The sequence below is a fragment of the Lissotriton vulgaris genome, chromosome 5 (genome assembly GCF_964263255.1).
Source record: "Lissotriton vulgaris chromosome 5, aLisVul1.2, whole genome shotgun sequence".
Classification (NCBI taxonomy): domain Eukaryota; kingdom Metazoa; phylum Chordata; class Amphibia; order Caudata; family Salamandridae; genus Lissotriton; species Lissotriton vulgaris.
In genome coordinates this window covers 1,222,893,492-1,222,910,116 of record NC_141693.1, presented here as the reverse complement: position 1 = coordinate 1,222,910,116, position 16,625 = coordinate 1,222,893,492, and the positions used below count along the sequence as shown (strand labels likewise).

General features: G+C 44.7%; 1 protein-coding gene across 2 annotated transcripts in view; it reads right to left on the bottom strand.

The window, feature by feature from the left end:
- Positions 1-9,574: 9,574 nt before the first annotated feature.
- The window catches only part of LOC147712346 (uncharacterized), a 171,128-nt gene continuing 164,077 nt past the window's right edge, over positions 9,575-16,625 (bottom strand). For both annotated transcript variants that reach the window (XM_086923041.1, XM_086923042.1), the window contains one exon: positions 9,575-12,144. In XM_086923041.1, the coding sequence (XP_086779167.1) occupies positions 11,513-12,144 (632 nt within the window). In that variant the 3' untranslated portion in view covers positions 9,575-11,512. The remainder of the gene's footprint in view (positions 12,145-16,625) is intronic.

The following is a 16,625-nucleotide window of genomic DNA, read 5'->3' as shown; positions in this document are numbered from 1 at the left end:
GAACTTAGTGCAAATTTTTTTAAACAGAGTGAGGAACAATTTCGTAGACAATCTCAGAAGATATATGAGGAGAGCAATTTCACTGTTAAACTTTTGGCCTGGCAGGCGAAAGAACGAGCTGCTGCGAACAAGATTTGTGTGTTAAAATGTCCTACTACACACACACAGAGATATCACAAGCCGTAGCAATAGGTACTATAATGCTGTCACATTATCAAAAAATATATACTCAACGTCAAAATATAGATCAAGCAAAACTCAGGAATTTTTTTAATAAATATGAAATACCATCTCTTGCACAAGAGGATCAGGAAGCAATGTTAACTCCTTTTACCAACGCTGAGTTAGAACTGGTAGTCAAAGATTTACCAATGGGCAAGGCTTGTGGCCCGGATGGCCTGCCAGCCAAATTTTTTAAGGTTTTCTTTGACTCTTTTTCCGACTTATTACTTCAGCTGTTAAACTCTATGCTAAACAGTGGGCAAGTTCCAAATTCTTTCGCGGAAGGCTCTGTGGTTAGTTTTCCTAAAAAGGGCAAAGACCTTAAAGGCCCCAATTCATATAGGCCTATTACCTTACTGAATACTGATTATAAGATCACAACTAAATTGCTTTCCTTGCGGTTTAACTCCATAGCTGCTGCGGATCTTATTCACCCAGATCAGAATGGCTTTATTGCAGGCCGCCAACTTGTAACTAACACTCATTTTTCGGTGGAGGCTTTAGATTATTTTGAGATTAAAAAGATCCCTGCTTTAATTTTACTGCTTGATGCAGAAAAGGCTTTTGATTTGGTGGTTTGGACAATACTATTTGTTATTTTGGCACATTTTGGAATTCCCCCACAGATTATTAGTTTAATTTAAAATTTGTACACTGGTGCCAAAGCTAAGATAATTTTTAATTTGGTTTTAGTAGGCACAGGTTCAGCGAGGGACTCGGCAAGGCTGTCCCTTGTCCCCTATTCTTTTTGCTTTTTTTATTGAGCCTTTAGCCATAGCAATTCGTAATCTGTGAATATAGTCCCTCCGATTCCCACTATGGCAAAAATTAAAATGTATGCAGACGACATCATGCTTTTAATTAAACCGGATATTAAATCTCAGGTCTGTGCCTTACAGCTTTTTGAGGAATTTGAAACCTTGGGCGGCTATCGGATCAATAAAAAAAAAACGAACTATAAGTTTGTGGAGGTAAGGATTCCAATCTACACCCAGAGCTAGTTGGATGTATAAATTCAAGGCCAAAAAGATATTTAGGGATTTTTTTTCTGTTTCGGTCTCAGATTTATACACACTTAATTTTGAACCTCTTTTGCGGAAAATACACTCTATGTTTGCTAGATGGAGTCCTTTGCCGTTATCAATCTTGGGTCGGGTGGCCCTGATCAAAATGTCTGTGCTTCCACTCTTCAATTTTTTGTTTTCAACTATTCCATGTTCTCTTCCTGCAGCCTTTTTCTCAAAAGTAGAATCTTTATTTTCAGGATGCATCTGGGCATTCTCTACCTAATATTAAAGATTATTATAGTGCACATTTCGCTCAATATCTATAGCGCTTTAAAATTGGTGTGCAAAGTCCTAGTTTATTTATCAATTTCTTTTTTGACCTCATTTTTTATGAGATTCAGATTCCCTTCTCTCTGCAAATACCGAAATCCCCAAAATTAGTGTGATCTAAGATTATGAACTGATTTTTTTAAACGACGGGATGTTATTCTTAAAAGATACTCTCTTCCGCTTTTCAACTCTAAGATGACATCTACTCACAGGCCACTCAAACTCGGAGCCCCCAACAAATTTGAAAGAAACAATAGGGTTCTCAGATTGTATAAGTTGATGGCCGTATGAAATGATATTTTGTATATACATGTACAGTTTTTCTACATGAAACTTTGGATATATTCTGTTTATCACAAGTACACTATTCACTATTGTCACTTGGTTTTGCACTTTACTTGATATGATGATAGTTATATGTATATAATGTATAGAAATGACTTTTTTGATATAAAGAACGATATAAAGAAACTATAAAGTAACATATAGCTCTTCCTTCATTATTTACTATAAGGATTTGAGATAGTGCTTTGGAGGTGTTATGTTGGTTCTATTTAGGAGCAGTGTAAAATAACTGTTTGGACAAATTGCTTGCTGTTTGAACCCAACAGAACCGTTATTTGTTTAAATTACATATTACCCAGGTTCTGAGGGACACAGGGTCAACCCCGTTGTTTTTATAAAAACCTTTATAAGAGTAGCAATTTCAGAACTGCAATTTAAAATCGGACTTCACTATAAGTTAGGATTTTAAATTAGGATTCAAGAGACAAGAAATAAACCAGTTATATCTTCCCATTTGAATATAACACTTATATGTAATATAATAAGGTGATCCCAATGTTATCTTATTGGAGATATAGGCCTTGCAGTGGTGAAAAACTAATTTAAGAGTTTTTCACTACCAGGACACGTAAAATATAAAGAGACATGTCCTGTTTTTGGAATACATTGCACCATGCCCTCTGGGCTGTCCACCGCCTACCCTTGGGTTGACATATGTATTAATAAGAAAGGTCAGTTCCTGGCAACATGTTTAACTTACTAAGTCAACTTGGCAGTTTCAAACTGCACACACAGGCTCTGGAATGGCAGGCCTACAACATGTTTAAAGGGCTACTTAAGTGGGTGGCACAATCAGTGCTGCAGGCACTCTAGTAGCATTTAATTTACAGGCCCGGGCACCTGTACTGCACTTAATTAGAGACCTAGGAGTACATTAAATGTGCCAATTCGGAATAAGACAATGTTACCATGTGCTAGGGAAAGAGCCCAAGCACTTTAGTACTGGTTAACAGTGCTAAAGTGTGCAGAATCCCAAGGCCAGCCAAAACGAAGTCAGCAGAGGTCTGAAGGCAAACAGTTAAGGGAAACAATCGAAGGATGCCATGTCCAACACGTGTTCCCCAGCTAAAACTGGGGAGAACTACCCAAACGCTTGGAAGTTCTCTTCACTAAGGCAGAAGAACCTGGAGATACCTTCAGCATTGGGGTGGTCTGTTCCAGGACGGAGTTCCACCATAAAGCCCATACCCTGAAGGGAGATGGACCACCCGAACAGTTTGGGATTTTCATCCCTCATCAGCACTAATCTGAGGTCACCAGATGACATCTGACGGCTGTCATGCTGACTTCAGTGTCTCTCAGAGCCTTCACTCTCTACCCATTGATGGTGACCCACTGCCTATACTTCCTAGTATTACTAGGCATGTGAGTTGTCGGTCACCCAGGGCACACTAGGGTTACCTCTGCTAGGTGCTCCACACTATCTCATACAATCTCCTCCCCAAGCGTTACACTAGCCAATCCCAGTGACAGCCCACTGGAGGCGGATTGTGCCAGCTTGGGACACTTGGTATCCTACTGGTAGTGCCCTTCCTGTTGCCACTCATAGGACTTGGGGGGCTGCCTTTCCTGAAGACTTATTGTCAGGGAATCATCTCTTCTTCTTATCAGTTGAGGGATGGCTGTCCTGACCCGAGAAACTAGTATTGGACCCTTTAGAGAACTCCCTGTTTTCATGTTCATCTCGCTCATCCTTCTTCTGATGGGGACCATGCAACCCTTGTGGTGATCCCCCAAGATACCATCCTATGGACCCTATTGCTGACCCAGCGTCTGCCTCCTAAGCAAACTCCCCGGGGTCAGAGAGTTTCCTGTCAATCAGGTGTTGGTGCAGACCAGCAAAACAAAGACTGAACATGTGCTTCTGTGCAATCAAATTGTGCAGCCCCTGGTAATCCTTTACTTAACTGCCCTTCACCCAACCATCCAGTGTGTTGCAAAAGGAATAAACACAATCCACACAGGTCTGCAGGGCCAGTTTCTGACTGTCCCTGGACTTTAGCCTATACATTTCTGGAGTCAGACCATATTTGCTGACAGGAGCTTCCTTCATGTGGGCATATCTCACCCTGTCCTTCTCTAGGGCCAGTAAGGTGTCCCTCCCCTCGCTAGGGATATACCTACACAGCCTAGTCCCAACCTTCCGCAGGGATCTTCTGCATCTGTAAGGCAATCTCATAAGCCTCAAACAACTTACCAATATTGTCTACCACAACAAAGTCAGGTAACAGACCTTTAAGGATGTGGTTCCGCTAATCTCCAGAGGGCACTGCAGGTACGCTGCCATCTTTAATGCTGGACTCCGCCTGCCTGGCCTTGAGATCCAGCTCCTTTACACTCAGCTTGTGATAGCACCAACGTTCTCTCCTCCAAGTCTTTCACAGCCTCAAACTTTAGTTTAACCAACTCCAGCTTGAACTTTCTTTCCTCCCTTCAGTCTTCCAAATCCTTTGGGGTCAGGCCCCTGGAAGAGACACTGTTCCCTGCACAGGGAGGGATGTCCAATCCTCTGAGTAGGTTAACCCCCCCTCCCCCTATCCCCCCCCCAAACAGACTGTACTTTAAGCTCCTCCTGTTGGTCTTGCTCTGATCCTTCCTCAACCACCTCATCATCTATTGGCGAATGGTGGGTCACTGCCCATGCCCTCAAGGTCTTCTGGAGCTCTGCCTTTTTAGAGCTCCTCTTTGTGGGCAGCCCCCTCTTCTGACAAAACTCCTTGAGCTGGACCAGATTATAGCTCCCCAAGTAGGCCAGTTCAAACTCCATCTTTGCAGATGAGGTAACAGACAACAGAATGAGAATACATTTGGTAAACGCAAAAAGGCCAATCAGGGAGAATTTAAACTCAAATTGGTCTTAGATATGGGAAGGTGGTGTAAATCAAATCATTCTACACACAAATGATGGACAGAAGGCGGAACAAAAGCTGGAATCTGGTGGCGTAGCAAGCACAATATTATCCCAGATCTCTTGACTGGGTGTGAATGTTCGATTTGTTCAGCATTCCATTCATCATCTGTTCTTTTTGCATTTGTCACCCTAATTGGAAAGGGTATGCCTAGACGTGGGTACCAGATACAAGATAGTCTGGCTGATGAAGGGTGATACCCGAAACTGGTCCCAGGATGCGCGTTTCTGGCCCAGATAGGACCTGGCATAGCAGTTCAGGCAGGACTGTTCCCATGGGGAGCAGAGTCAAGACTGATCTGCATATGGCTGGGTCCAATCTGGAATGACATGGTATGCTAATAAACTATGGATTTAACCCAGATCTGTGACCGGGGGTGAATGTCTGATTTGTTTAGCATTCCATCCATCATCTATTGTTTTTGCAACTTTCTAAAAGTGGTATTTTCAGAATTGTAATATCGATCCGACTTCATCATAAGTTAGGATTTTAAATTAGGAATCCCGAGACACCCGACTTGAACCAATGAAATCGTTCCAACTGGAAATTACACTTATAAAATGTATCAAGGTAACCCCAATGTTGTCCTACAGGAGATATCGGCCTTGCAGTAGTGAAAAACTAATTTAAGAGGTTTCAATACCAGGACATGTAAAATTTAAAAAGGACATGTTCAGATTTTGAAATACATTGGAGCATGCCCTATGGGTTTGTCCAGCACCTTCCTTAGGGCTGACTTATATGTATTAACAAGCATTTACAATGCAATAGGTCTCGCAGCATTAAAGTTTGAGTTACTGGCATTGTGAATGACAATGCTTTGCATTAGTTTTTTTACTCAGCGCCACCACAGCATCACTCAGCGCCACAACAGCATCACTCAGCACCACCACAGCATAACTCAGCACACAACAATATCGCTGAAGGCCACCACAGCATCGCTCAGCGCCACCACAGCATTACAGAAGCGCACTAGGGAAGCACAGGCCAAACTAGCATAATACAGGAGCACACTAGGGAAGGACATGGGCAAAATAGCAGAACACAGGAGTGCACTAGGGAAGCAAAGGGGCAAAGTAGCAGAATACAGGTGAGCACTTGGGAAGCAAAGGGGCAAAGTAGCAGAATACAGGAGTGCACTGGGGAAGCAAAGGGGCAAACTTGCAGAACACAGGTGCGCACTAGGGAAGAACAGGGGCAAACTAGAAGAATGCAGGAGGAGCAAATTAGGAAGCACAGGGGGCAAGATAGCAGTGGACAGAAGTACACTAGGGAAGTAGTGGCAAACTAGCAGACTGCAGGAGAGCACTGGTAAAGCATAGAAGCAAACTAGTAGGACAAGGGCCTTTCTAGTAAACCAAGTGGTCACACTTCAAGAACATGGGCATTTTAGGGAAGCATGGGGCAAACCAGGAGAACATATGGGCACACCAGGGAAGCACTGGGCAAACTAGCAGAACACCAGGGAATGGAGGGAACCTAGCAGAACACAGGGACACACTAATCAAGCATCGGGTCCAACCAGATGAAGTCAGCGAAGCACTAGACAAGCACAGGGGCAAACCAAGAGGCAGACTAAGGAAGCACGGGAGCATACGTGGGACAGACTGGAGGAACACAAGATGCAGCCGAGAAGCCCACGGGTAGATGACTAAAGAAACACAAGGGAGTGACTAGAGGAGTACAGAAGACAGCCTAGTTAAATAGGGAGAAGGCTATGAGAAACAGGGCACTGACTAGAGATCACAAGCGTTCACGAGAGAAATGCGGGTGGCAGACTAGGGGCACATAAAAGGTCTTTACATTCGTCCCTCGTCTTCCTCTCGGGTAGAGGAAAACCCCGTGCCCCGGTCCCCTCGCTCCTGTCCGGTCTGTGGTGCCTGTCACGGTTCCTCCTCTCTCTGCAGAGGGTGTGCGCTGCTCCTGCCCTTTCTGCAGAGCCCGATGTCTGCTTTATATCTGTCACGATCCTGTGTCAAGAGCGATTGTGTGGGCGGACGGGCCAGGAGAGAGCGGGAATATGGGAGGTAGAGGGACGTACCCTTCCCCGCTGTGTGCCAGGCACGCCTCAAAACCTCATTTATTTCCCCAGATACTATCAGAGCAGCGCTTGCCCGTTGTTTTAATTTTCGGTGTGCTTTGTACGGCACACATGTTCTCTAAGCACTAGTTCCGCCCCTTGAATAGCCTGGGGGAGATATTTCGACAATCTATTCTGTGTGCCACAGAAATAGTCAAAATACCAGGTATCACTCATGCTGACCAAGTAAGAAGCATTTCTTCTTTGAGCGTAGACGTCTAAATATACGGGAGGAGGCAAAGCCAGCTACTTTATCGGCGCCATGTGCCTGCTGCATGGGGATGAGGAGTCGCCGCAGGTGACGCGCGCGCTGGGGAGAGGAGGCGCCGCAGGTGGCGCGCGCTCTGGAGAGAGGAGGCGCCGCAGCTGACGCACACGTTGGGGAGAGGAGGCTCGCGTGCCTCGGCCAGCACTCAGAGCACCCTGGCTGGCCCTGGGATCCAAGGGTCAGCAGACGAGGAGGTGAAAGGATGCAAACACGGTAATTAAAGTCATGCTTCAGCTACGAAGCGGCCGGGGAAGCGGTCTCAGTGCTGCGAGGAAAATGCCATTGTGCTGGAGGGTGCGCTCGTGTGTGGGCGGCGGCGGGGGGAGGGGTGGGGGTGTGTGTCTCTGTATGTGTGCGCGACGGCGGGGGGGGGTTCTGTATGTGTGTGTGTGTGTCTGCTTACAAGCAGCCAGCAGCGCACTCCCGAACAAAACTGACACTGGAAAAGCGCGCGTCCGACTCGTGTCTACATTCCCAGAAACGGGCAACAATAGTTGTCGAGCAGACAGCAAGCAATGCTTCATGTTGCTTACAGGTCTAGGCTCGACCTAAAACGGAAGGTTTTGGCCTGGCAATGGGTTCATCTTGCCAGGTCGACATGGCAGTTTAAAACTGCACACACTAGCTCTGCAATGGGAGGCCTTGAGACATATTTAAATGGCTACTTGGGTGGCACAATCAGTGCTGCATGCCCACCAGTAGCATTTAATGTACAGGCCCTGGGCACCTGCACTGCACTTTACTAGGGACTTATAAGTAAATTAAATGTGCCAACTCAAGATAAGCCAATATCACCACATGCTAGGGAAAGAGCCCAAACACTTGAGCACTGGTTAGCAGTGTAAAGTGCACAAACTCCTAAGGCCAGCATAAAAGAAGTCATCAGAGTCTGAAGGCAAAAAGTTAGAGGAAACCACTTAAAGGATAACTGGTCTAACAGTCGTCCTATGTGGGACGGGTATGCACAGATGTTGGTCATGTTCATACTCTGCCACTGGATCCAAGCTTACCAAGCTGATTAGCCCTAATAGGTCCTGGGTTGTGGGTTTCGGTTCAGGAAGGACGTGGTCTGGCAGTTCAGGCTGGACTGTTCCAGTCATATTGGCTTTAAGAAGACAAAATTCAAAGCCTGAAAGTAATACTGGCCAAAAAGGATCTTTTTGTAAAAAGAGTTCTTTCTTTATTCTCCAAATACTTATTGATTTTAGATTTCTGCTCAAGCCAACATGTGTGTTGCAACACTAACTATACATTATCGCTTGATTAGGGCTCAAATCCAAATTAAGTAGAAATCTATTTAGGCTTGTTTCTTCAATATTAGCCATTTGATTTAATGTAATCTTTTCTTTACTATAAGGTAGATAAGTCTAAATTCTCAAGGCAGTTGATTTCAATTTCTTCAAGAATGTCTGGAATCAGCAATGCGGCATAACAGGGAGCAACTGACAGTGACATTATTGTCCAGTATCATACCCTGGCGGCCCATGTCACTGTGCTAAAAATGTTTATGAGGTGGAATGTCCTTAGCTACTTGTAGCAACTATCCAGTCCCTCCATTTTTTCTTTGGCCACAGAAGTTGACCTATATTCTTCGCTTCCTGTGCTTTACTTGAGGAGAGTCAGTGATCCCCAAACATCAAATGTGTAGGGGCATGTGGATGGTGAGAGTTTGCTGGGATGCTGTGCATTCCGGGAATAGGAAAATTGGTCATGTCCAGATCACAATAGGAATTGAAAATAACATGTCAAAGGTGGCATTCAGCAGCCATGGAGCAAATGCTAACCTATCTGCTGCAACTTGTTATACATACCATTCATTTCCATGCCAAACCTACCACCCTCAACCATATCAAAGCAGGAATCTACAGGATTGCCAAAATTCTAGCAAGTGTGAAGCCCTAGATTGTACCCATTTGTCTGTAGTAGGCTTCCCGGCGTGCTCCCCGACTCCATGGTACTGCCCAAAATTAACATTCAGCAACAGACAACCAGAGAACATGGGTAATTTGAAAGTAAACCCCATCACTTATTCTTAACTTACCAAGCCTACTTCGGGTATTACCCTCACTATATGTGCCATACTATTTGTATGAGGAACGCTGTCCACCCATTTAAACCATGAGTACAGCCTCACAGTGCAAACACAAATACACTGGCAAAAATGACCCACATAAAACCTCTCTTCACAGCTCGGTACAGGTTTCAGTCTTCTTCCTAGTGAACACAAATTTCCCTTTCTTGCTAAAGAGTGGCACAACCTTGCCTTCATGCATGTACTGAAAATGGGGTGTCATTTGATCTTGTGCTGTATATTTTACAAAATTGCTCACCAAGGTCATGTTGCCATGAAGGTGAAAATAATTAAAATAAAGATACATGCCAATAAAGTAAGCACGAAACTCTGAGAAAGAGGTGGGTACTGATTATTACCTGCTTTTAATGTTTGTTAGAGAAATCACATCATGTGACTAATACCTGGAAATGACCTCGCACGCCATTGTTCCAGGATACAAAACCGTTTCCGTTGACGCAGAGGTTGGTGATATTTGTTCTGCTTGTCATGTTCTCAGTTTGTGACACAGAATATGTTCTTGGTCATCTGCTTACACAGGTAAACAGAGGAAGTTAATATGCATGCTTGTGTGTGCATGCCAGATTCCACTGGTCCTACTCTTTGTATGGTGTTTCCCAATAGGCATTGTGTACACACGTGCATTGATGATGTTCATGCCTCAAGCATACCACATTTTTCTATCTCAAAGCATATTTTTGCTCACTGTGTGTGTTCTCAACTGAAGTTGAGCGAATCAGATCCTTGCTTGGACTCCCTCATTTTGTACGCAGACTTGCTAGGCTAGTGTAGATGGAGCAGGACGTTGAACGCCTTAGTCCTTCTGATTCATCATATTACAACACCTGGCAATGAGGTTGCACGAGTGAACAAAGCCTGTATTGATGTTTTAATGCAACATCCCACAGCCACGGTCATGTCTCTTGTGGCCGAACAATGTCAGTTTGTCTGACTTCTAACATACTTTTGCCTTTTCATGGACTTCTCATGATGCAGTCACGTATGTGTTTTGGGCTGTACCAAGCATTTGCTCTGGTTCTCCGTGACCTCTGCCTAACACCCCTCTTTTCCAGCTGCAAGACAAGTCATACTGTTCAATGTTATGGGAGGTGGCGAACAGTCATGCCGGATAGTAGAGGTGTACACTATGGTATATGTGTACATTACCAGGGGAAAACTCCTCAGTGGTTCCTGAATTATATGGCAACTCTTGGTGTTCAACCTCCCAGTTGTCAGCATTCATGTCATGCATATGGCTGCCCTCAACAATGCACTTGCCTGATAATGGTGCATCTGTACATTTTCCGGACTGAAATGGTCTTTTTATGGCAGTGAATTTACCACCATAAAATCGGTTAATCAGTGTTTTTACCATACATTACCATGTTAAATCAGGGGGTGCAATAAGGAAGCAGGTTCTCATGCAGAAGGAAGACGTCGTAAAGGAGGGGGTCCTGCCCACCACTGACCCTTTAAGTCAAATTTTTGCCCTCCATACGCACCAGGACATCACATTGGTAAAGTGGCCATATACAAGATTTCATCAACTTCTAAATGTTGTCAAACCACAAGCACAGGGATACCTATGCATATGCATAAAGAACTAACGGGAGTGGTGAAAGCACGAAAGGAGTGCCTACAACAAAAATTATGGTCCATGGTAACGCATTTTCCATCCACACAGATTTGCCTATTGGCTGTGATAATGTCTAGCTGAGGACAGTGGCAGCTTGGCCTTTGGAGATGATTCCTATGGTCCACTGTGACTAGAAAGGTATTTAAATCCTCTCACCAGTGTGCTATAGGTGGCACAACAGCAAAGATACGAGTTTGCTTCTTTCAGATTGTGCTGTAAACATCATGAGATCTCCCTGATACGAGTTCTTGAGGAGTGCCTTGTTTTCACTATGAACTTTAATATTTTCTTTAAGTTTCACCTCTTTTTTTACAATACTCTTTTTGGATTCTACTTGTGTTTGGAGATTTTTAGCCTTCTTCCGGCAACTTGGGTCCATGGAATGCATTTCTTTTAGAGCTGTACAGGGTTCTCTTCTACTTTTCCCCCTAACATGGGATTACTTTTGGATCTAGAGCGGTCGGCTAGACCATTGATACGGAGTATATCAGTTGTCCTTCCATCACTTAGACATTTTCATGACTTAGGTCGCAATCATTCATTCTGCACTGCCTCCATGCAAATGAGGGGACTCCAACCATTTTTTCCATCTACAGTACTTTTCTATACATCTCTCCTCCAAATTCTTTCCATGCTATCCTCATTCAGGGATGTGCCGCTGATGGAACAAGGAGTTTTCCCATTTGGGATTTTGCACATCGTGATGTGCTCTTTTGATGCTTATTGAGATTTCCTTTCAAACTGAATCTTCTCATGCATTTATTACACTGGTAAGGTCTCTCTCCAGTGTGACTTCTTTGGTGTTGAATAAAATGCTGCTTCCGCAAGAAGCTCTTTTCACACACTGTGCAATGATATGGTCTTTCTTCTATCTGTGTTTTCTGAGGTCTAGAATGTTCTGTATCTGTATTGAAAAAGGTCTCGTATTCGGTCCATGCATATGGTCTGAAATTCGACTGTGTGTTTGGTTGACATTTGAGCTTTGCATTCCACAGACTGTTCTCGAAATCACCAGAGTCATCAGACCTCACTAGGCTGTTAGTTTCTTGCTGGAAATTGCCGTTATCTGGGAGAATGCAAGCACTGTCGCTTTCAGCAGATCTTTCCCTACCTAACTCTGGATTACTTCCAAACCACAACTGACTTTCAGCATTTGTTCTTTGTTCCGTGCTCTCATCAACCTTCCCTTTTGCTTTCCCATGCACCTCTTTGCAAGCGGTCTTTTTCTCAGAACCTGGTCCAGAGTGAGCAGCTTTTCTTTTCCTGCTTTCTCCAACTGTTGGGTTACAAAAACAGGGCATTAGGGTTGTACAAGTGAAAGAGATGAACAAGCAGTACTGGAAATAACATTGTGGCACTCACTACAAGGAGGCCACGATTTAGTATTTAGAGTAAATGTAAGCTCCTCTACAGCTTGCCTCACAATTGTGTAGATATGCCAGAATCCTAGAAAGTGGTCAAACCTCTGGGAATGAAAAACATTGTGGTGGAGCAACGGGAAGAGGTTGGCTGCATCCTAGAACAAGTACATATTAAGGTGAGATTTATAGAGCAAAGCACAATGAAGAAAAACTACTGGCCTCTTCATACTGAATCAAATTGTACTTGGAAAAAGGAGATACAATTAGCTTATAAAAGAACCAGGAAGGTTATAAGAACATGACACATAGTTAAATAGATATTATTAAATCTCGGTGTGTTCATGTTCGTATTTCCAGCACCTGGCTACCTGGGCTCAGAAGTGCCCACTTCCGACATTGTTTCATCAAATGAGAGGACCCAGCTAGTGAATGGCACAATTAAGCATACACAGCATCACAAAATGATTTCACACACATACCTGAGCCAGAGCTGGCATTTCACAATCTTGGCATTTCAAAAGACATAACACACAAGATCTGGAAACAGGGCAGTTTGTAGGATGAAAGACAAAATAAGCAAGCTCAGTACAATCAATCTAGGATGAGACCACAGTAATTACCTCTTGTACCCTGTGCAAAACGCTCAACAACAAAAAAATGATTTTCAAAACTTTCAGTTGATATAAACATCTTGCACTTGAGGGCCACATGCCAGGTTGAACTCTAATCAGAGATGTTAAGAAATTACACTTTGCAACTGGTACTGGAGAATTCCCTAATGACTCGACCAGATCAGAGATGGCCAAGATGATACTAGGAGTCAGACCAGCAGCATCACTGATTCAGTGTTTTGCATCCAGTTTTTGTACGCAATACATTTTTGCCATGTTCGTTCAAGTTTTGCCATAAACCTAGTCAGATATGGTGGGGTAATTATACAACTGTATGCCAAAAAACACATGATAAAAAGACACCCAATGTTTCTTACTTGTGGTAAAGATCTTTCTGGTGAATACTCTTCTACCTCAGGAATCCTCAACTGTAGAAGAATCCCAGGACTCAGACAGGATTCAGAAACTTTAAAGCTTCGAGGTCGCCAGTAGAGAGTGCTGGACTCGGTAGGCGTCAGGAGAGACAACAGATGAAGCCACAGAGACCACATAGCGTCCGCCTAGTATACCAATGCCAGTTGCCCTCCATTTTTTCCAAGCCTTCATGGCGAGAGGGCGAAATGACATCAGTAAAACTTGTTGCAGTACCTAAAGAATGCAAAATTAGATCTTAATAATGTTTTCTGTAAATCATCCATCAAACGGAGAGGCGGTGGGTCAGTGAGGAATCTGCAGGTAGATGAAGTATCCACCATAAAGATCATTACCACAGGTACATGATTTATTCTTCTGAGGATACTACTAACTGCAAATTCCTAACATGTAGAACAGATTCCACTCAATACGCTACCTAGGAGGAGGGTTAATGGATGATTATACTAGGACGCTATGTAGAACTGACCCAGCGAAGTGACCATCTCTGCTCACTTCTGAGTCCTGACAATAGTGCTTTGTAAATGTGTGTAGAGGCCCAAGTCGCTGCCTTACAAATATCTGCAATTGGAAGGCCCAGCACAAGAGCAGAAGTGGTAGATTGTGCTCTGGTGGAATGAGCATAGATCGCCTCAGACAGATTTTTCTTGGTTAAGGCGAAGCAACTTTTAATGCAGAGGACGATCTATCCTGATAGTCTTTTTCTGAATCACCTTTACATTTTTGGCACCACAGTAGCCAATTAATAGCTGATCAACCAATCTCTGTCCTTGGTGCGGTTTAGGTAGTAGTTGACCACTCACCTAGGATCTAACCAATGCAACTGCTCCTCCTCCTTTGTGGGATGAGGAGGAAGGTAAAGGTTAGAAGAGTGATGAACTGAGCAAGAGGGAAGGGAGTGATTACCTCTGGAAGGAAAGCAGCCCTGGTTTACAACACAACTTATCTGGGAAGAAGGTAGTGAAAGGAGGACAAGAGCTAAGGGCTTGTAACTCACTGACCTGTCCTAGCAGACGTTATTGCGCCAAAGTTAACTTACAAAGGGTACAACTGTGAAGGGGCTCAAATGGAGTTCCCATCAAAAATGTAAGGACCAAAGTCTGATTGAGGAATCACAAAGTGGAGTGGGAGGGAAAACGGCTGTTCACTCCCATGAGGAAAAACATGACAACAGGGGACTTAAACAGGGATGGCTGATCCAGTAGAAAGAGGCAGCTAAATAACCCTTCACAGTGCCATCGGCACAGCACATCTGAGCCAAGGACAGTGCAAATTAAAGCATGTGGGATAAGATGGCCGGCAAGGGATCCTCACCATTCTCCACATGCCATGCAACAAAGTTGTCCCATCTGCCGGAATAGATCAACTTAAATTGTGTGGCGACGTGCAGATATGATAACATCTATAACCTCAGGTGGCAGCTTAAAGGAGCTCCATTGTCCCTGCTCAATTTCCAAGCATATAGGTGTAGGCCTCAGAGATTGTGCAGAACAATTTCCTCTGACTGGGAAAGAAGGTACAGCCTGAATAGCAGGGACAGCGGAGGACACATGCAGAAGCACAGGAGGTCAGCATACCACACCCTTCTCTCCCAATCCAGAGCTACGAGAATGACTTGGGACCAGTCTCTTCAAATCTCCCTCAGAACCAGAGGAATCAAGGGTATGGGGTGGAGCCATATTGCAATTGAAAGTTCCCTTAAAGTTCCACTTCAACTGAGTCAAGTCTCCCAAGGTTCCCCTCAACAGTTACTGGAGGGAGCAGAACTGTGGATATTGAGCACTTTCCGAGGAAGCAAACAAGCCCACATGAGAAGGTCCCCACTGGTCAGAGACTGGACTATCCCTGGTAGAAGACACCAGTTGTGATCAGTAGGATGACGCCAGCTCAGGCTGTCGGCTCTGGCATGAGGAGACCCCGATACGTGACTGGCAACAAGCCACATCACTTGGTGGTGTGCCCAAGACCACAGTTTCCATGCTTCCAGACCAAGGAGGCAAGACCCTACTCTGCTTGCTTGTTGACATATCACATGGCCGGCGTGCTGTCTGTCAAGATTTGGATAGACTGATCTATGATAGAGGAGAGGAAGGCCTTTGGCACCAGCTGAATCATCAGCAGTTCTAGCAAGTGGATGTAAAGCACCTGTTCCTATGGAGAGTAGAGGCCCCTGATCTTCAGATGAGCAACCCACTCCAAGGTGGAGGCATTTGTCACTGCTGAAACATCATCTGGTGGAGGAGCAAAGGCCATCCCTATCGTCCGGTTCGCCTTGTTCCTTCATCAAGCCACTTCCGCCTCAGTGCTGGAGGATATTACAATGGAGTTGCCAGATCTTCCCTGTATTGTAACCACTGCCTGCCGGGGCACCACTGCAGGGTCATCATGTGCCAACGTGCGCGCATGACTAGGAGAATGCAGGAAGCCAAAAACATAGGAACCGCAGGTCTCTCAGGACTGGAATTCTCATGCCTGGTTGGAGGAATAGAATAATTTCCAGGATGTCTGGGACTCTATGTGAAGTTGAGAAGAACGTAAAACTTTGGTGTCCAGAACTGACCCAGTGAACAGGATTCTTTAGAAGGGCGACAGATGAGACTTGGGCTCGTTGATCAAAAAGTCCAGGTCGAACAGCAGAGATGCTGTCAACTGCAGATGGTGTAACACCAACTCTGGCATACTGGCTTTGAGGAGCCAGTCGTCCAGGTAAGGAAAGATGAGGAGGTCCGACTGTCTGAGATGGGCTGTCATCACTGAAATCACATTTGTGAAGACTCGAAGTGTGAATGTGAAACCAAGGGCTAGTGTCTCAGATTGGTATAGTACAGAACACACTATAAACCTCAAATACTTCAGATGAGACTGCAAGATAGAGATGGTGAAGTTCACATCCTGCCAGTTCAGAGACAACGCCCAGTTTCCAACCTCCAAAGCCAATATAACTTGAGCTGGTGTCATCATCTTGAACTTCTCCCTTTTTATGAAGAAGTTCAGGCTCCTGAGATCAAGGATAGGGCAGAGACCACCGTCCATCTTGGGCACCAGGAAGTAACGGACGTAACAACCTTGGCCCTTTTCCTTCTCCGGCTCTAACTCCACTGCCCCTTCGCTAAGGAAAACTGACAACTCCTGTTGCAGAATGGCCAGGTGGTTAGGAGGAGGGGAGGATAGATGCTGGAGTAGAAGGTGGAATCTCTAGGTAGCGGAGGGAGTAACCTTTTTCTACAATTTGCGAGACCGACTGGTTGGAAGTGATGGTCTTCCAGGCATGCAGAAAACAGGACACCCTTACTCTCTCAGGCTTAGCGTGGGGTTGAGGAAGTGAACTAGTTCTGCTTTCCCTTGGATGCTAA